At 38.4% G+C, this 20,785-nt stretch overlaps 1 protein-coding gene across 1 annotated transcript in view; it reads right to left on the bottom strand.

Moving 5' to 3' along the window:
- The window catches only part of CNTN1 (contactin 1), a 245,167-nt gene that overhangs the window by 41,771 nt on the left and 182,611 nt on the right, over window positions 1-20,785 (bottom strand). Inside the window, exons 16-18 of the mRNA XM_040596458.1 lie at window positions 10,358-10,478; window positions 4,946-5,104; window positions 1,521-1,670 (exon numbers count right to left, since the gene is read on the bottom strand). Coding sequence (XP_040452392.1) covers window positions 1,521-1,670; window positions 4,946-5,104; window positions 10,358-10,478 — 430 coding nt within the window. The remainder of the gene's footprint in view (window positions 1-1,520; window positions 1,671-4,945; window positions 5,105-10,357; window positions 10,479-20,785) is intronic.

Genomic DNA, 20,785 nt, shown 5'->3' with positions numbered 1-20,785 from the left:
AGGGCAGGACGTGCTGACTGATGCCTAGGAAGACTACATTAACATTTTGCTTTGTTTCACCAAGTATGTGTCACAGTCTGCCATAGATGACAATGGTGCTGTGCATGGGGAATCAAACAATGGACTAAACAGATTACCTCTTGCAAATGCATTGCATCCTGCTACCAAACTGGAGAATATAAAATTTTTTTGGGAGGCTACAACAAATACCAGGAACGTAGCTCACTGCAAACTGCAGGACACTACCACTGTTCCACCTGTGAGCATTATTCCCCTCCCTTTCTGTCTCTATTCTGACATTTCAAAAATGTCTGTTGTGAACCAGGTGCTCCAAGAAGTATGTGTAGACTTCTCATTTAGATTCCTGGGCCTTCAAATACAGCTGTTGAGTCACAAAACATATGATGCAAATAGTAGATTTTATAGGCAGTAATTTCCTTTTACTTTAGTAATAAAGTTATGTGGCTTTTCCTTTCCTGTCCAGATTAATTTAACCAATCTGTATTTCCTTTCTCTCTAAATAACAAAATGTTGAATGGACCCAATATGGTTCTTTTTAATAAATGTTTTGAGATTAGCAATGCAAATACATTTTACTTTGAAAATACTAGCTAACCAATACAATGACCTAGCAGGTATAATTGCAAAAAATAATTTTTACCCTTTGGGTTTGCATTTTTTATTTCAAATCTCAAGCTATGGGACAACAATTGTAAATATATCTAGATTGCACATGGGTGCTAATATGTGTTAAGGAGAATATACTGGTACACCAGTTTTGTTGGATAGTCTTTTTGCAATGATACGTTACCTTCTAAAGCACTGCTGTTATCTCCTTTGTACAGTCAAACCAGAATGTATTATCTTGAATAATAACAGCTAATTCCTCATTTTGGAGAATTCATTTTAAAAAGGACATGCCTGAGCCTACAGGATATCCTTAAATATGCTCTGAGATTTTAACACTGAGTAATTAGACTAATAAGAGCGTATGTTGTGTTGGATAATGTCACATCCTTGACGTGGAATAAGAAGACACAAGACCAAACCTTCAGTCACAGAAATATGGCATTTTCCAGTATAACACACATCCTGTCATGTATTCTTTAGTTAGAACAGAAACCAAAGAGTAAATGGACATTTTCCTTGTTAAACACATGCATGTTTTTTCCTAAGTCCTGTACCCTGGTACCAAGCATGTGCTTGCCTTCATAAACACGTGACCTGACTGATAGATACAGTGGTGGATCTCTGAAAGATACAGTCTGATTCTGTTTCAGCAATGGAGGCAAATTTGCCATTTGTATCACTATGTTTCTTTCCTGTCTGCTTTGATGCTATCACATCTGGACAGTCTGCTTACTAAAATCTATAGTAGTGGGTGGCTGAAAATATATTCTTTCGACTTGCATCTTATAAAGTGTTTTTCTTTTCAATTAAAAAAATATTTACAAAATATATTAATAAAAATGTGAAAATTAAGAAGCACATTAAAAACTTGACATTTTCTGTTTACGTACGAGCGCCTTCAGTTCTAATTCTCTGTGATGGCATACTAGGTTCTCCTGTCCCCAAAGTGTTTGTTGCTATTATCCGGAACTCATACTCCATCCATGGAATTAAATCAATCACTGTAGCAGACTCCATATTTCCTTCAATATCTGATGGCTCTAAAAAAAATAAGAAATTGCTTTAGAAAACAGCACTTTTACAATACAGTCAGCCAACACTGTGGTTGATTTCAGCAAAACTACCACTATTCTGCAACCACACATAGCCAACTGAAGGAAACTTGGTGCTGCACATTAGGAATACCATATTTTACAAGGAGTACTCACAGCACTGACTGGGAATTTGGAAATTATGTATGACACTATCTTGGATAAATCCTTATAGACTTGTAAGTTTTAACTGGGTGCGAACTAGCAAAAGAAGTACCAATTTAGTTATGAGATATCCTTACTAATTACATATTGTAGTTGTAGAATTTCATTTAACCTACAAATACAATGAGAAAACTGGAATGCAAAAGCTGTAAAATAAAAATGCATGAAACAGACAAGGGCTAGACATGTGAAAATGTAAGGTTCAATCAATTGCTAAAGAGTGGTTTATAAAATGTGGTCATATTCTGATGCAACTTATTAGTGAGCATGTTACAACTTGCTATCTAGTTCTGATCAACAACAAGGGTAAGTGGTCTTGTAATTCCTGTGAAAAGACTTATTACTGTCATAAGGATGAGCTTCTTTACCATAAATAAAATGCGTAACTCATGACTCTCTGTCTACAGTTCACAGACAATAGGGGTTGTTTCTATAGCTGTCTGCAGTTATAGACAGACATTTTGATTTATTGCGTGGGCCAAGAGTTATTTGTCAAATTAGATTCTTGGGTTCAGAGGCAAATGAAAAATGAGATATTCTGAGCTGGAAAGGCAGATGATTTGAAATTAAAATATGAATGCAATGGCTGCAAAAACCCCATGCATGGCAGCATAAGCAATGGAAGGTGACACAACTTTCCTCTACTTAATGATCATTAAATTGTTCATTCCAAAGTGAGGCCCTGAAGGAGAAAGAAAAACACTTTCCATTTTCTTTCCACTTGGCCACCACCGTCCCTCATCTTTACTCAAAGTATTTTTCTGTCCAGTCAGTAGAGCCATTGCAAACCTCCTACGGCATCCAAGCCATGATATAAAGTTGGCATTCCTTTTCTGGGCTACTTTCAATCTTTTCATTTAATCTTACTGTGCTATAAATTCCCAGAATAATGATGAGTACTAAAAACAATGAGAATCTGATCCTCTTAACTGGAAAGAGCAACATAAATGTAAACAACTTATTACATAACCCATTCATACATATTTCCATACTGTGAAGTAGAATACACTTATTTCATAAAACACACTCAGTCTTATGCAACTTAAGATGAATGATTTGGTTTGGGAATAATGGTAGTTGCAATAATAACAATAATATTTCTGAAGTGCAGTGCCAAAGTATATTTTCTTGTTCCATACATTGAAAATTAGCAGTGTTAAATGACAACCTTAACACAGATGAGAGATCAGTTTGGACTGTTCATCATGCTTCTTTCATATGAAAGTAATCATTGAACCAAACTGGGAGGAGCCCCGAAATTAAGTAAAAGCTTGCAGTGGTGCCAGTGATGGTTACTATGGTGATTTTACCTATTTTTTTCAGGGAATCATCTATTTATCAAAATTTCTCAGTGTCGTTTGCATGAAAAAAGCAACGATCTTGAAAACATCGCAACTTCATTTCAACTTCTCAGCGATTAATAATTTATATCGTTCCTGCTTGCTTCTTGAAAAAGGAACTCAGTAATCTAGATTCCTCCCTGCCACACTCACGATGTGAATTCCATTCAGCATGCTACGGGCTGAGACTCAAAGTCTGACTGCACGTCTGAATGACTATCATCTCATTAATTCTGTGAAGCAGAACTTCTGAGATGCAGAGAAGTGCAACCCATTGTGCCTAAACCACTGCAAACAGGGAATCATCCTGAGGAGTGAGAGAGGTGGGTTCAAGTGTCTGCAGGAAAGATCTGAATCCAGCACTTGTATCTCCTACGCACATTTCTTGTTCCAGTAACACGCTGCGCAAAAGGAAGTAACAGAGCTGCCACCCTGTTTATAAATTATTCCTTTATCATCCTATAACCTCATTTCTTCCCAATTCATATTTTTTTAATTAAAAAGAAAAAAAAGGAATAGGAAATTAATGATAATTTAACCTGAAAGGCTGGTCTAAAAGGATCCACCCTCTTGCGTATATTGTTACTGAAGCAAATCATCAGTTATTTGAACAGCTCTAATTTCTACATTAATTATTTTTTTAAAGTTCAAGGAAATCTATTCTACAGAAACTATTGAACAAGCTGTAAGAGACAGGAAGGGACAGGGAAATCACCAAGTTTATTTGCCACACTAATAAGTCATATACTACTGCTGTCTGTTGGAAGTAACTATATACAATACAGCTACATATACTACATATTCTAGAAGATATTATGATTTAAGGCAGTAGGCCTAGTATTTTTAACTTTTTACTCTAAAAAAGTAACAGATTTTCAGTTCAATATGTCAAAGTCTATTCCTTAGGCATCTATCTCCATAGTTTCAAGGGACAACTTAAATGAAAGACAACAGCTGAAACTATTAGTATTATTAGTATTTACAAATGCGGTGATGCCCTGATTCCACAGAAAAGCACTTAAGTTATAATTTATCATAGTGGCATAATGAATTATATTGGTGGGACAATTCTGTATAGCTTATGGCAAGGCTACCCTTCATAAAGCATTCAAAGATACCAGTAGTTTAAAAATATTTTCATAATTTATGCATTCATGTTAAATCTTGCAAAGAAATATACATTAGCATGCCTTGTGTTCAGGTAGATGCCTCCTGAACTGCAATTATGTGGCACAATGATGACATCCAGTGGTTAGAAGGATAATCTTAGCTATGTTTTCTCTAGAGGTGCCAGTTTTAACACAATTGGAACTTAGTCTGCTCCAAGGAAAAAGCAGGCAATTTTAACCAACTTTCTGCATAACAAATACAGAAATGAAGACCCCTGTCTGTCATTCTAATTAACCTGTAAACACATTTTTAAGATTCTAGTATTTGATGTGGAATGTTTCAAACAGCAAGAAAAGAGGCAAAAAACAGGTAACAAATCTGGTCTGTTCTTTTCCATATTTCTTGACAGTCATTTCAGGTCCTCCAAGTGCTGGGAACAAACCTGTTGACAACAGACTGACAAGACAGTACCTGCTCCCAAACCCTGTAGTAGACATTAATAACATCCCAAGTTTTATTTTATTGTGACTATTTTCTGACTAGCCAAGCTTTCTTAAAATCAAACACTTTAAAATGTATTGACTTTACTACTTCTGGCATTACTCCTACCTGTTTTGGCATCTTTCCACTCTTCAGACAGAAAGGTTTTTGACTGGATAGTGTATTTAGAAATAGGGCTATGATTGTCTGTTCCACGACTCCAGGTAAGTGCTACAGAAGTGTCTCTGATTTCTTCTATTCTTATACCTCCGGGAGGGCCTGGAGGACCTGAGAAAAAAACCCCAAAAACAGTAGTTCAATTCACAAATTAAATATTCTGAAAATGAAAGGTCACTAACTTTCCTCCTTGTGTTTATGAGATACAAGGCTTTCAAGTCTCACTTTCTACTTAAGAAAAGATTGAAAGTGTATATATACTTTTCAGTACTCTACAGAGGGATTCAGAGGATAAATTGGTCTTGCATCTATCAACTACCAAATGAAACTTCCATGATACCTGCCTAAAGAGCAATTATTGAGATTTTCTTAAGTGAAAAAATTATACTTTGAAACTGTTGCTGCTCTTTTTTCAAACAACAATAAACTCAGAGTCAGCAAAAAATATACAAAATCTTCCTTCCTAAATTCCACCTAATGCTGACCTTATTGGTAGTCGACCTTTAATATACACTCCTGCTTGTGCCATATTGGCCTTGACTGCAATTTATGTGGAAAATTTTGTAATTTCTCTATTGATGAAAAATCATATCTTGAAAGACATTTCTATTGACCTCTTTCTTGGCCTCCTTCATATTATCCCAATGTGGTAAACCCATCATTACATTCAAACTTCCGACAGACTAATAAAATTTGAGTAAAAGCAGACCTAGATAAGGTTTCTCTACAGTTCAACAAAAGCCTTCCCACAACAAGAATTTCAAAAATCCATGCCAAAATGTGGAATCAACTACACCCACTGAACTAAAAGCAGTCTTGCAAACTACATGGGTGAAATCAAACTACCTCTGTCCACCAGAATAACCCCACAAAAACCACCACCAAGGAACAGAAGCACTAAGCTGTCAAAGGGAAAATATTTCTCACAAAATAGCCATTCCACATCTGCCCTTTCACTCTTGATCAAGAAAGACCTATACAATACTTTCTAAATACTATTTTCTTTTCCTTCAAAAGGCAGATACTTGCAAGATAAATTTCAAAATTCAAAGCTCTAGCGAATATTGAAAGTAACAAACTAAATACAGAAGTCGGTTTGATGGCACATTACTATGCTTCCAACACCCAGCTAAATCATTACAGGTAGAAGCTGCTTGTCCTAAACTAGTTCACAGTCTCAACTCCATGCTTTTCAATTAAATACTATTTCTGCTCAAACCAACTACTTAAAATAGCTATGTTAAAATAACTGCAATTGCTCTCAATCCTTATTTGGCTCTAAGTTGGTTAGTTGTACTTCAAATCTGAAGAGATAGGCCTCGTTCCCAAAACCTGCCTGTTTAGGTTTTTATCACTAAACATAATAAATGGTGTTACATTTCTTCACCAAACTTCATCTGGTTTATTTCTGAATAACAGACAAAAACTGCTGTTTTTGCAAGTGAACGCTTGCATTTTTCTAATTTTTAATTTAAATTTTTCAAATTTATTTTTTTTCTTCTATTTACTACTATTCCCACACCTCTGCTTTGTGTGGATAACATTTTTATTGTTGCTGTGCTGTGCCTTGTCCTCAAAAGAAAGGCTAAAATGTAGAGATCAGCTAGTGATTTTTTCAGACTAGAAAGCTAACAGAGTGATGATGCAGGTACATACATATGTGAGTAGAAGAATCTTCATCTGTAAATGACACCACAATTCAGTAACCTGTGCTAAAACCCCTAAAACTTACAGTAATACTGTAACCCAAAGCTTAGTACCTACTTATAAACTTGGCCTATAGATATTTTCAGATCATTCTTTTCATATTGACTGTTCTGGTTTTGTTATTATGCTTCTGGTTTATGATACACAGTTATGTGGTATATATTAACTGTTGTGTAGAAACAGAGACAATGCATTAGAACTATTGAGAAGTATTTTCTGATTCCACATTCAGAGATAGTAATATGCCAACATGATTCAGGTAATTATCCAACAATGTGACTGAACAAGTCCCAGAACATATTAAAAACCCTAACAATAACAGGGTATACTTCTCTGCAGTATTTACAGAGAAACCACATAAACCCAAAACAAAAACAACTCAACAAGAAAGAATGCATTGAGATTTCTGCATCAGATCTAACCACACAGTGTGCCAAATGTATCTTCAGCTTGAGCTCTTTATTTTCTCCATAAATCTCAGCAAAAGGAATAAAATGAAATTAACTGAATCAAACAAATATACCACCATATGTTGTTGTTCCTCAGTTTCAATGAATTTATCTTTCTAACAAGTAAGCATGCCCCTTCCTGACTCCAAAAGTATTCAAATGTAGACTGGCCCCTTAAAGAATATATATGTGATTGTTTAAAAAGAAATAAGCAGTATCACTCTACACAATCTCTCTGGGCTATGGGCCTATGACTGACAATCAAATTCCTGATTGTTTCTTCTCCTAAGAGCCAAAAACTGTTCCCATTTAGTATCCTTGGGAAAAACGTACATCAGATTACTGCATGGCTCATAACCAACTTCTATTAAAATTTAAATTGTGGCAAATGCAGTAATTAGTTGTCCTCGAACCTCCCTTTCAAGGTAAGGAATAAATATCTCCCTGAACACGGAAACAGTCTCAGTCTTCTCAGAGGATGTATGAAGTAGAAGTTGTTGCTAAGAGCTGATTTTTAAGATGAGGATTGTTAGTCAATTCTCCACCTTGGTAATGTGCATACTTGCTAGCCCAGCTCTAAGGATTCACACAGGTAAGGCCTGAGAGACCCGTTCTTCTGCAAGACTGTTCACTTCAGAAGCCCTGAAGCTGAAAGTTATGAAAAGGTTCATGAGTCCCAAGATCCTTCTTTCCTTAGGAGACATCTCTTACAGCTTCTCATCTCAGTATCAAAGTTTCTGAAAATGGCACGTGTCAGGAAACACAAGGGCCAGCTGCTCCCTCAGGAAAGCTGAGCCAGGACCCATGAGTAACCCCAGGGCTGGCAGTTCCTTCAACAATGGGGCACAGTCCTGCAGGGTCTGAATATAGTGATCAGAGCTGGGTGCTGATATGGCAGTCCTAGGTACTGCAAGCAACGAATCAGGTGCGGCCAGGTGACAAACTACTGCATGTATCCAAGCAGTCCATCCATGTAGGATGTAGGAGGTGTGCTACCTACACCATAGGTCTGAAGCCCACCCAGGAGGCAGGGCCAGAGGCAGAACTGGAAGCGGGCATGTCTGTAACATAGCTCCAGCTGGGGCTGAAGGTCCAGGGCTGAGCTTAATGGGGCTCCTGGGCCTATGGGCAGTTGCATGGGTGGGTGTCTTGGGTGAGGTGAAGCTGGTCAGGGTCATTAAGGCCTGTTGCACTCAGGAGGCTGACAGTCTTCAGTGTGCTAATGACGTACGGAATTAGACTCTATAACTTGAAAGTTATAAAGTAGGTATGTTTATTGCGCGCAGATGCACGGGGGATCGCTCCTCCACAAGCGTGCATGCCCAAAGTGACGAACCATCTCACATTTATACAATAAAACAAATGAATATTCAATTAACACCTACATATTCGTTACCTAAACCCACTTACTCTCGCTTCGTATGTTAATTAGCTTATCCGTCCTTTGCCTGGAATGTGGTGGTCTTGCAGTTTGTAAGTGATTCACGTCCTTGTGACCATCTGATCTTCTCCAGCAAGAAGAATTAGCACTCCCTTCCTCTAGATAACATTGAAATGTCTCTCATCCTTTTCTCATCCTTTTTATAAATAGCCCCTTTGTTAGAGGAAGAAGGGTAGGTGTCTCCTCAAAGCTGTGTGGCTATGTGACCAGACACTACACCCGTGACCAGTCACCATACCCACATTCCTTGAGCAGACATATACAATCACAATCGATGTCCATTGTCCCTATTTCGCACTATTTCTCCATATCACTAATATCACTAGCAATTCTGAACACAACTGCACTTTTAATACTCTAAGATCACATAGGACAATCCATACGAACTGTTACATTGTTTTGCAGACAGACAAAATATCTTCATGTGCCTGCATGAACAGTGACTATTCTTTACTGTTTCATTGATGAAACACTCTGGAACCTAGCTCTGTGTTTTCGTACTTTGCTGTTGCCGTTTCCTACTAATTCAGTGAAACTATGTCACCTTTGTCATATTTCATCAGATATTTAACCTTGTCCCTGTAAGATGCTGAGTCTTCCACTGACAAAAATGGTAGCGAGAATTACTCAGGACTAAGCAGAACTGTGTTCAGTGTATTAAAACCCAAATGTTGAGCATAGAATTAATGCTAATATCTTCTACAATATAACCTCAGAGCAATGATTTTAATTATAATTACTGGGTTGGAAGGAGAATCAGAAGCTTGATAAGGCACATAGTCTTCCTTTTGATTTTTAAAAGGAATTGCTGACATAATATTAAGGCACATGAGCAGACCCTTTTTCTTTTAATAAGTATTCTGCACTTTCACCACTTACGATATTTGCTTTGACATTTCATCTAAAACTGATGGTATTTCACTGGCAGTTAACACCCAGTGAAAATTAAATAGAGAAATATTCAAGTCTACAGCATTCTCAGATGACAGAAATTCAGAATCAAGGCACAAGCTATACTTCAGCTGCTATACAGCTCCATAGTATAACTGGAATGTGGGGCAAAACATGACAGCAATGTGGCTCCAAGTACAAGTTATGTCTGCTTTGAATTGTCAGCATTACAGAGCATTAGCACTTCAGAACATGTTATACCTGGAGGCACAAAACAGAGTAAAATGCCCAAAGGACATGAATTAACTCACATTACTGAAACCAGGAATTGCAACATATCCTGTAGGGTAACTACAGTCTGAGAAAGCACAGTGATTTGAGACTTAAGGGACATGAATCAGTTAACAATGGACTGCAAATCTTAACCCCACATGTCCTGGTTTCTGTCATTTGAAAACTAAGAATCTTTTTGGTGTAGGCCTAGTATTATACACAATAATTTAATCCATAAAGCTTTGTGAGAAAACAGAAGTGGCTTCTTAAAAATGATATACAATGGATACATTGAAACAATACTTTAAATCTATTTTTAATAATAGGCACCAAATTAAATTGCCTAAAAATTACTTTAACAAGGCACATATCCATAATAAAACTATCTTTATTGCTTTTCAGGAAAACACACGTTCTGTTAGACTTGTAAATGTCTGCAATAGAATCAGTACCCTGAGTAGACTTCAAGGGCTTTGCATATTCATGCACTACAAATTTTAATTTCTGTCATTTCTTGATGAGAAATAACATACTCCAAACAATCAGAAACACTCCGTCTATGTGAAAACCAGCCACATTTCTGTTTTACCTGGAGAACCTTACCTCTTACCACAAGGTCAGCTGAAGCCGAGGAGTTGTCCACAATTGTCTGAGCGGTGCACATGTACCTCCCTGCATGTCGCAGCTGAACATTTTTAATGAGCAGCTCACCATTGGATTTAATCTGTCACAAAAATAGTACTCAGTAAAGCTGGTAAACACCCTTGTGCAGCTATGTGATACCTGTCTACACATCCCTCCCAACTGATACGCGGTGGTTGCTATTTCCAAAAAGCAAGTGCTTACTTCAAGAACAGATCACCCTCGAAGATACATGTGATTTATATGACAGCTGTTGAAAGTGTCCTGTGTTTCCTGAGGAGCTGCTGCTCCTTACCAGACATGAAAAAACCAGATATCTTAGCAAATGTTCTCTTACAAGCAAACATCTCAATTTTATTTTTGAAGCCCATATCTGAACATTAAATTCCATCAAATTTTTTTTCATAAACAGCAGTCAGATGATTTTTCTGCATGTTTTTTCTGATTTTTACTTGCTTTTTTATGCATGTTTCTATGATAACATGTCATGGAGTGCTACTAAGAGAGCAAACTATCATTTGGCTCTTACTATGGCAGAGAGGCTACAATCACAGTCTAAACAAAGAAGTACCAAAGAGATAGTACAACGCAGCAACTGCAATGAAACAATCATGTTCAACAGGTGCCCCAGCACCTCAGAGGAAAGACCACACCTGTTCTGCGCTGCGGTGTTGGCGATGGACAGGACGATGACAGTAACCACAACCCCCATGGTGGGAGGCTGGGCTGCCAGGGCTCTGGGCCGGCTTTGAGACAGCGTGGCCCAGGGTGGCCCCTTGCTTTGGTGACCCGGGATGGGGTGAACAGCCACAGCACCGCAGCGAGGCCTCAGCCACGGCCGACTCCCTGCTGCAGGAGCTGCTGTTGAGCTGAAAAGTCACCTTTCAGGCCCCACCAGTGCTGCAGCTCCTGCCCCCGCACAGCCCAGCCTGGGCAAGGGCCACACTGGCACCGGCCTGATGAAGCAGCGAGCTCACCTCCCAGCCTGACCGCGGCCCGGCCTCCTCATGACTGACCTGCCCAGCCACCCCTGGGCCACCAGGCCTGCCCTGCTGGCCTCCCTCGGGCTCTGAGGGACACGGGGCTCTGGCCCCGCTGGCCTCTGCACTGCCGGCCATGCCATCACCCCAGCCAGCTCCAGCTGCTCCCTGGCCAACGGCGGCAGGACCGCCAGGGAAGCAATGTGTCGCTCAGTGAGGCTCACGTGCCGATCGCCATCGTCATGACAGACCCTAATCCTTCCTCAACACTCCTCACCAATGCTGGGATATTTGGAAAATATATAGCTGTGTTTTCAGCTGGCTATAAGGTTCACTGTGTGCCACTACCTGTGGTTGTACAGATAGGCAAACTGAATAAAGTATTTTTGTCCTACGACACTTCTGTGAACCCACTGGGTAACTAGATGTGCACCTGTAAAAAAGTAGAATAGAGACCACTGGATACACCACCACTATTCTTAACGAAAAACACATTTTATGTTAAGACATTTCTATAAATGTTTAAAAATAACACACTTGAAATATTTTGCTTATCTATCTGCATTTTATTCCAGAAAAAGATTACTAGCTTAAATCATGTGTTAGTCTTAAAGGTATTTCAGAAAAAATCCCAAACATTCTTTCCACAATATATCCGATTGCTTTCGTGTAAGTCAAAATGTTACAAAAGATTAACAGATGGATTTATACCACCGTATACTGAAAGGGGCAACCTTCAGAATTTCTAAATCACTGGAGATTGTTCAAAAATACAATATTTTTTAAGAAAACAAACACTCAGATACCTCACTGCAACCCTGAAACCTTCACAGGCAGGAACAAAAGGAATTCAGATGCAAAACGGTACGTAAAAAAGAAATTGCCAAATATTGAGGTCTAAGAACTAGTGCTGTGATCATGGAAGGTTCTAGAAAACAACAAATACCTTCAATACGATCTCAGGTATTAGTGTCTCTGCATTTAGACATTCTGAAGAAATGAAATAAAGCTATGTCATTCAGTTTATGATTCCAAATTGAAGAGGAGGGAGAAAAAAGCTAGGTTAAATCTTTTCCAAATGTTCTGAAACTAGAATGCTAGTTTAGAGTCTATATTTAGAGGAGATTAAAATAGCCAGATAAAACTGTTCTTTTCCTTTCCAAACTCCAGAGAGGATTTTGGATACCAGCTTCAAATTCTGCGGGCATAAAATTTGAGCCCAAACTGAAATCTGTTAACACCAGGTTTTTTGGTCCAACACAAGAACTCACATCTTTAAGAAATTACTGAGGCAAACTGGCGATTGGATAAAAGGAGAATCAAGCACACATGAAAGAAACTGCTTAATTCTGGCTAGCAACACTTGATTGTCTCATAGGGTCAGAGAGAAATGCCAGTTACACTGTACCTTTTTCATTTTTGAGTGACACAAATGCTGTTAGCAATGATTAAGCAGACTAGTTACATCAGTGAACAATCCAGTAATCTCAATATATTTCTGATAATTTTTCTTCTAGCTAATATTAAACCATGTCCATATATATATATATATTTGCCACACTTTTCACTCAAGACTAATATGACAGGGCTTTTAATTTGCCAAAGTGCATACAGAATATGGAGATGAGGTGAGTCCGGGACAGTGGCATTTCCGTGCAAGTGCCGCCCCCGCCCTCCCCAGTTTATTTATGAGAACTCCCAGGAGGACTGCCTTCAAGAACAGCATCTTTTGAAAATCTCTAGGGATTACTGCATAAGTGAACAGTGTCTGGCTGCCTGCCTAACCACATGTAAGCCTTATTTGTCTACAGTGGGCTAAACAACGCTGTCAATGGCTCTCTCTCATGAAGGAAAATCACTGGGAGTGTCAGTACTTCTGCAGGAGCAGAGAGAGCAGCCACCTGCTCTTCTGCCCTCCAAAAAATTACAACAAAGAAGCTGTCAAAGTTCAAACCCCTTGAGTCTTCAGTTCCTGTTCTTTTCCCATTTTGTTCTTATTGGTTTTGGTTTTAATAAAAGAGGCAAACAGTCCTCTGTTTGAGTGCTGTGTATAAACCTTTACTTTATTAACAATAAATGTCATCCTAGAAAGAACCACACTGCCTGTGAATCTCTGATCATTGCTTGCACTTTGATCTGCAAATAAACATAAGCAAAGGCTGGGCAAAGGAATAAGGTTTAGAAAAACTGCATAAACTTAAAATTCTCATAATTGTACTATTTCTTCAATAACAAATTATTCCAAATTCTTACTAGTCTTAGTACACATTAACTCCTGTGTTAGCACTTTGATTTAAAATCTTTGTATTTCTTAACTATGTGCCCATATACTTGCTCAAATATTCATTTCCCTTAGGGGATCTTGGTCTTAAAATCTAAATGATGAAAAATGGATGGGAAAATGTAACATAATTTAAAAATCAACAACCCATTGATACGATATTGTATCTTGTTAGTTCAGAAGCTCTCCTGGAGCAAGGTTTTATGCAGTTGGTGATGAAGATTTCCATACCTCAAAAGCCTAAGTTCCTGGTGGTAAAAGAAGAGCTTACAAAGCAAATAAAGAGTAAGGGCATCAGCAAATTCTGTCCACAAATTAGATATGAATGCACTGTATTTTTTCATTCAAAAACCTCAGCTTGGCTAAGTTTAAAAATGCCTGCCTTCACTCAGAGAAAACTGAATCACAGACTGGAAATAGTGATAGCAGTACTCAGGGATGTTCCAAGGGTATCTGCGGTTCACCACTCAGTTATTTACTGAGTTTCAAGCAAAGACTTTCACTATATAAGCCCTATATTTATGCTTTAATAGTGATGTCAAAAATAGCATTGTATGACCTGTTCCTGAGATTCACTTTTCTCTCTTGACTATCACCTTCGCCAGTGCACTAAATTACTGAAAGCCATCAGAACATACCCCTGTGAGATCAAATACCATTTACAGGAATCTGGTCTTACGACTGAAAGCAGTGTCCACTTCTGTTGGGACCTCGGAGACAATAAAGGAACTTAAATTATTATGAAGCTAACAAGCCATTTTAAATAATAAAACTAAAGTGGCAGACATAGAAGAACTGGGTAAGCGGAGACAGTCTTCTTTTTTTTAATTCAGATTCAAAAATTAAGACCTCTGAGCTTCAGAGGTGTTCAATACACAGTAAGGGTAAGATAAGAGAATTGATAAGTAATGTGGAAGAGATGGGTTTCTTGGTGGTGAGATCAGCTTTCCCAAAGCTAGCAATAATTTGAAACATCTTTTTCTATTACCTGTGTCTAAAATTATTAACCTAAATGAGTTCACATGAATTGTTTTGTTCCTGCCAGTAGAGGATCTGCTATGTGGTAGATACAAGTAGAACAGCTGTTGAAGAATGTTAATGTAAATGTGATCATAGTTGTTTTCCTGATATTAATATCAGAGATGACATGGGGACAACACGACCAGTGCAGCCCTGTTGTCTCAATCTTATTCGCAGGAGACCTTATCTCACTGTTTTATAAGTCATAGCTGGCATGAAAGTTACGAGTGAATAAAAAACACCAGAAGGATAATAATGACAGTCATTCCAACTAAAGAATCTCTTCCTTCAGTGAACTATATTTATATGTAAAGGAAATACAGCGCTAATTCTACCCCTGAAATGTGGACTGGGAAATATTTCCAACAAATATATTATTCTTCTCCATTTGGCATACTGCTGAGAATGCCTGAGGACACTGTGCTTTGTACCAGCATCCCTGTGGTAATATGCCCTGTTATTTCATTTCCAACAGCAGAAAAAGCCTAGGTACTTGTTTACTTATACTTATGGCCCACAACTTTACGGCTGATGATGGAAATCCACAATATACTGCAAACTCCATTTCTCTGAGTAGTGCTCACACCTGGCTTTCTCGACTCCTGCTACCTAACTAGGGTTTGCACATGGATTTTGGTAGTTTGTGAAGTCTCATAAGCACATAAAGTTACAGTCAACTGATTTTGCAGTCTATTTTTTTAATTCTACCACAGAAGTTGGCATATCTTGACCTTCTAAACAGAATAGCACTGTGGATTAATAATAGGTTCCCTCAAAGGCTTCTGTCAGACCTAACTGCTTGTTGGCTTCACACTCAGCACTGTCTTCTGCTTTCCTTCCCCTCCTTGCTCTTAACCACTGACTCCATCCATCTCATTCCATGCTTACTACGTTACTATTAGGCCCTTGCCTCTAAATTTTACTCCAAACCTAGCCAAAACATGTGACTTCCAACTCACTCATGCCTAAAGCATCTCCCTAAAGCATCAAGGCACTGAAAGTAATGTACTGAGACAGTGCCTTCGGACAGTCTTGGGGATCTTTCTCAAAAAAACCCAAACCAGTACCTTAGTGGATTTGGTTTGCCATGCGTTTCATGAACAATCATCTGATCCCTCAATATATTAAAAAAACTGTACTGACTGAGCTCACTGCAACTTTGTCTCCCAGGTTTTGTTCCAATCCACACACAGCCTCTTCTTTCTTGTCAGTGTATAACTGAACCTTCCTACCTTGACTAACCTGATCTCCTTCTATGACAGGAAAGGCTGTGCATGTTGTCTATGTAGACTTTAGTAAAGCCTTTGACACCCTTTCTCAGAGCACTTTCCTGGAGAAACTAGCTGCTCATGACTTGGATGGGTGCAGTCTTCCCTGGGTAAAAACTGGTTGGATCACTGAGCCCAAAGAATGGTGGTGAATGGAGTAAAATCCAGTTGGTGGCTGGTCATAAGTGATGTTCTCCAGGGCTCAATACTGGGGCTGGTTTTGTTTAATCTTTTAATCAATTATCTGGATGAGGGGGATTGAGTGCCCCCTCAGTAAGTTTGCAGATGACACTAAGTTGGGTGGGAGTATTGATCTGCTTGAGGGAAGGAAGACTCTACAGAGGGATGTGGACAGGCTGGACTGATGGGCTGAGGCCAGTTCTATGAGGTACAAGACTAAGTGCCAGGTCCCGCATTCAGGTCACTAACATCCCATGCAACGCTACAAGCCTGGGAAAGAGTAGCTGGAAAGCTGCCTGGTGGAAAAGGACCTGGGGGTGCTGGCCGACAGCCAGTTGAATCTGATCCAGCAGTGTGCCATGGTGGCCAAGGTGGCCAACAGCATCCTGGCTTGTATCCAAAACAGTGTGGCCAGCAGGACAGGGGAAGTGATCGACCCCCTGTACTTGGCACTGGTGAGGCCGCACCTTGAATACTGGGTTCAGTTTTGGGCCCCTCACTACAAGACAGACACTGAGGTGCTGGAGCGTGTCCAGAGACGGGCAGCGAAGCTGGTGAAGGGTCTGGAGCACAAGTCTTAGAAGCAGCTGAGGGAACTGGGGCTGTTTAGCCTGGAGAAAAGGAGGAGGCTCAGGGGAGACCTTACCACTCTCTACAACTGTCTGAAAGGATTTTTTTTCCCAAATGACACGTGATAGGACAAAAGGAAATGGCCTCAAGTTGCACCAAGGGAGGTTTAGCTCGGATATTAGGAAAAAAATCTTCACTGAAAGGGTTGTCAAAACATTGCAACAGGCTGCCCAGAGAAGTGGTGGAGTCACCATCCCTGGAGGTATTTAAAAGCTGTGTAGATGTGGTGCTTAGGGACATGGTTTAGTGGTGGACTTGGCAGTGCTGGGTTAACGGTTAGACTTGATGATCTTAAAGGTCTTTTCAAACCTAAACAATTCTATGATTCTATGATTTTATTATTCTATTGAAACATTTTTCTTCAATTTTTCAGTTGTCCTGTTGAACTTTCTATTCATTTCCTGTCATATAACTGGAGCTATACTCCATACTCTGCAAGGAGGATTACCAGGGAAAGCAGTGAAGAAAAATTAAAATGAAAACCTTTGTATCTCTTCTGCTGAAGAAAACTGCGGAATGCGTAGGGAGAGATTTATAACATGAAACTAAGTGTCTGCTCAGTAATCAGCTGAAGCAGGGGCATGCAGTAGAACATCTTTGTCTACAGTGTCTAGCCAAGGAACTGCAAATTATAATAATTTACAAAAGCCAAGCGGGTATTAAGCTCCTCTAATTGGATTTTTATAGTTCAACTTATTCTCTGTGGTTTACAAAATCATTAGTTTTGAAGAACCTTCCTTTTAGGGAAACACTGTCTCCAATCTGGAATTCATCTCACCTATTTTAGACATCTGTAGTGTGGATTTTGGGATCTGAACTAACCAGCTTTAACAGTTAAAGGGAAGAAACAGGCCCTTCCATGTGTTTTTTACTTTAATGCAAAGGAACCGTCTGGCCACACATCTCCAGAATATTATGAATGTGGTCCTAGAAGACTGCTAAGCTTTCTGTACTTTAGAGAGGGATAAAGTAAGAGGAATAATATTTGCATAAGGAAAAAAGAGCTTTTGAGAACACAGTGAAGTTTACACTGCTGCAGGTTAACTGTATGATGGTTGCAGGGACACCTGAGCTAGTTATGTGCAGACAACTTGGATTCAGAAGCGACTTCAAAGCTGAATAGAGCCTGCAAGTTCTGTACTGAATATGTTTGATTGCTTTTTGTGCCACATTCCTGAATCTATGAAAACTGGAGAGCACACTGCAAAGGCTTGATTTCAGTCACTGTGGATTCAGCAGGTCTTAAAGTCCTGCTCTGTAGCAGTCATGACACTGAGGTGTGTCAGCACTATTTGATGTACTCCTCATTCTGTGAGAGCTTTTCAGTTGGGTATGATGCTATGCAATGCCCAACATCAGTAAAGACACCTTTCTTGGACTGTGAACTCCCAGGGAAAGATTCCCTAGCAATTCCATAAAGAAAAAAAATAATCCATCATTAAAGCTGCGGTAAGGTAAATAATCCCTAAATGTTAAAATGAAACTATTTTCCAATTCTCAGTTTTAAAACTCCTATTTTGATGGAAATTAGAAAGAACAAAGCATAAAGTCCTATGATACACTTTCTAAAATGACCTCATTCTTGCTGGTACCAAGCTTTTTGGTCCAGTAGCTTAACTCCTTATTTCAAACACCAGAGGTTCTGCTTGTGTTGAAAGGTGCTGAAATCCCATTAGAAAAATAACTGCATCAGCATATTGATTCTTCTCCTTTCATAATAGGAACAGAATGATTGCTTTCTACTTTTCATTATTTTTAACTTTTTTTTTAAATCTTTTTTAAAAGCAAGATGTAAATTTCATAACAAAACTCAAGTACCAAACAATAGAAATCAACTTTTGCAAAAAATTTTAAGAGAATTCTAAAATTCTCAGAGTTTAAAAAAATATAGTTCACTGTAAAAAAAAAAAAGTAATAGTCTTGGTCAGTCCAGTTTTTCACCTATAATTTTGGAGTTCTGTTTGTTGCTGGCTTTTCTCTTGTTTTTGCAGAGGAGAGGGGAGCTCAACATCTTGAGTGGGGCTCCATAGAATGCTTTTTTTTGATAAATTATGATCACAAAACAGCATTAAGCCATGAAGTTATCTGATATAAAAACAAGGATAGTATCTTCTGCAGGATGAAAAAAACATTAGATGCCAAGAACCGAACTTACAAACCCCTTCATCAAGGTACTTTAAATGATCCCTATATAACATGATAGGGTGATACAGGCCTGCGTTTTGGTAGCTGTGAAAGGGTCTCAGGTACCCAAATACAATTCCTTATGTTTTTTTGATAAGCTCACCGCTAATATGAGAAAATGTGAGCATGCAACAAGTGAAATATCTCTACGATAAAACTTATCATCCAGCCTTGCTGCATTTTTCCATCACCACTTCCTCTTTTAATTCTTATAAAAGAAAGTTGTTTGCAAGCAGGACAGATTCCTGAACAGTATGGGAATTAAACTTAACTTACTGAAGAAAAATGGTGACAAAAATGTCAGGGTTTTATTGTTTAATAAAACCAATAAACTATGCAGAAAATAAAAAATAACAAAAAAAACCCTAATAAAACTAATAAAACAATGTAGAAAACACAGGAATATTGATGGCATGGAAAGTATTTTAAATGTATGCGTGTCTATATGACTAAGACTATTACAGCCTATATCAGGTCTCTTCCTAAGTGTATGTACAAGTTTCTGACTCTGACTTGAATCAGTTAAATTATGGAGTTCCTCTTCCTGACTATCCATACAATTGTACTAGTGTGGCTCCAAAAGTATAAACCACCATAATTACACACCTTACTGTATTAAAAAGAATTTTTCATAATAAACTTAAAAGAATATAAGTAAATGTGGATAATGTATACTTTTAGAAAATACGCATTAAAAGTAAGCTTTTCAGTCTTTAAATATACATGACAAAAAGCAGATCCCATAAATAACAAATGACTGGACATTTGAGTTTTCCAGATTACTTAAGTGCTATATCTCTATGGGACTTGAAAGGATGTGTTAATATTCAGTTCCTCAGTCAAATAATCAGAGGAAAAACATAAAGCTGAACCAATTTATATAGATTTTTCATTTTAAGTATCACTGTCCCAGGAAATAAAACCAGCACTGACATATGTTCTTTTGATAGATGAGTTTTAGTATTAATGTAATGCAAATTAGTTTTGCCTTCAGCAATGATGGAGATACCAAAGCTTCCATTTAAAGAAAGACGACTTATGCAGGTATTTACATGAATTTCATTAGCATTCCATTACGTGTATGTGACAACTATATTAGTATTATTTTGAGAACTGAAATACTGTGGCTGTATCAAGTTTTAGCATGTTGATCTGCGCTGTCATATAAATTAATAGTGATATTATCAGGAAGACAGATGAGGATCCTTCATCAACAGGAAATTATAGCTCAGAGAGCATGCATCAGTAATTTTAATATTAATGATGGAATATTTTTTTCTTTTATGTCTGTGAAGGGTTTGGGTGGCATCATGGGACTCCACTGCTTCAAGCCCAGCAATTAGGGCTCTGCTGTCAAATGCACAACAGCTCAGGCCTTTGCATCCGAGAAAGCCTAAGCAAACCTGCCACCCAGTGACTTGAACTCAGAACTGCCACAGCGATGGAAGCTATAGGCAGGAGAAAATCCCTTTGCTTGCGCAAGAAAGAGGAAAAACCTTCAGTGCAAGAATATGATAACAAATGAATGAAACAGAAATACAGAAATTGCACATTTCTCTTAATTACACTCTGTATAAATCTTTGTATTGGATTCGTTGAATTTGTTAAAAATTCTGCATTTGTTGTTACTTAAGTGCTGAATAACTAAGTAACCACAAATCACAGTTCCAGACTTCAGATGCAATCCTACTGTCCCCTCTGTCCTGGGTGAGGAAGACTGAACTGCCCGTGGAAGAGGAACAGAGATTATCTGACTTGCTTTGCATTTGAAAGCCCAGAAATAAGTCTTAGCAATGCAAACCAAGAAGCCGCCCCTGCTAAAATAATTTCTACCAGTATTGATCAG

The sequence above is a fragment of the Falco naumanni genome, chromosome 5, assembly GCF_017639655.2.
Source record: "Falco naumanni isolate bFalNau1 chromosome 5, bFalNau1.pat, whole genome shotgun sequence".
In the NCBI taxonomy this organism is placed as follows: domain Eukaryota; kingdom Metazoa; phylum Chordata; class Aves; order Falconiformes; family Falconidae; genus Falco; species Falco naumanni.
The sequence above is the reverse complement of the archived record's forward strand: the minus strand, read 5'-3'. Positions and strand labels throughout refer to the sequence as shown.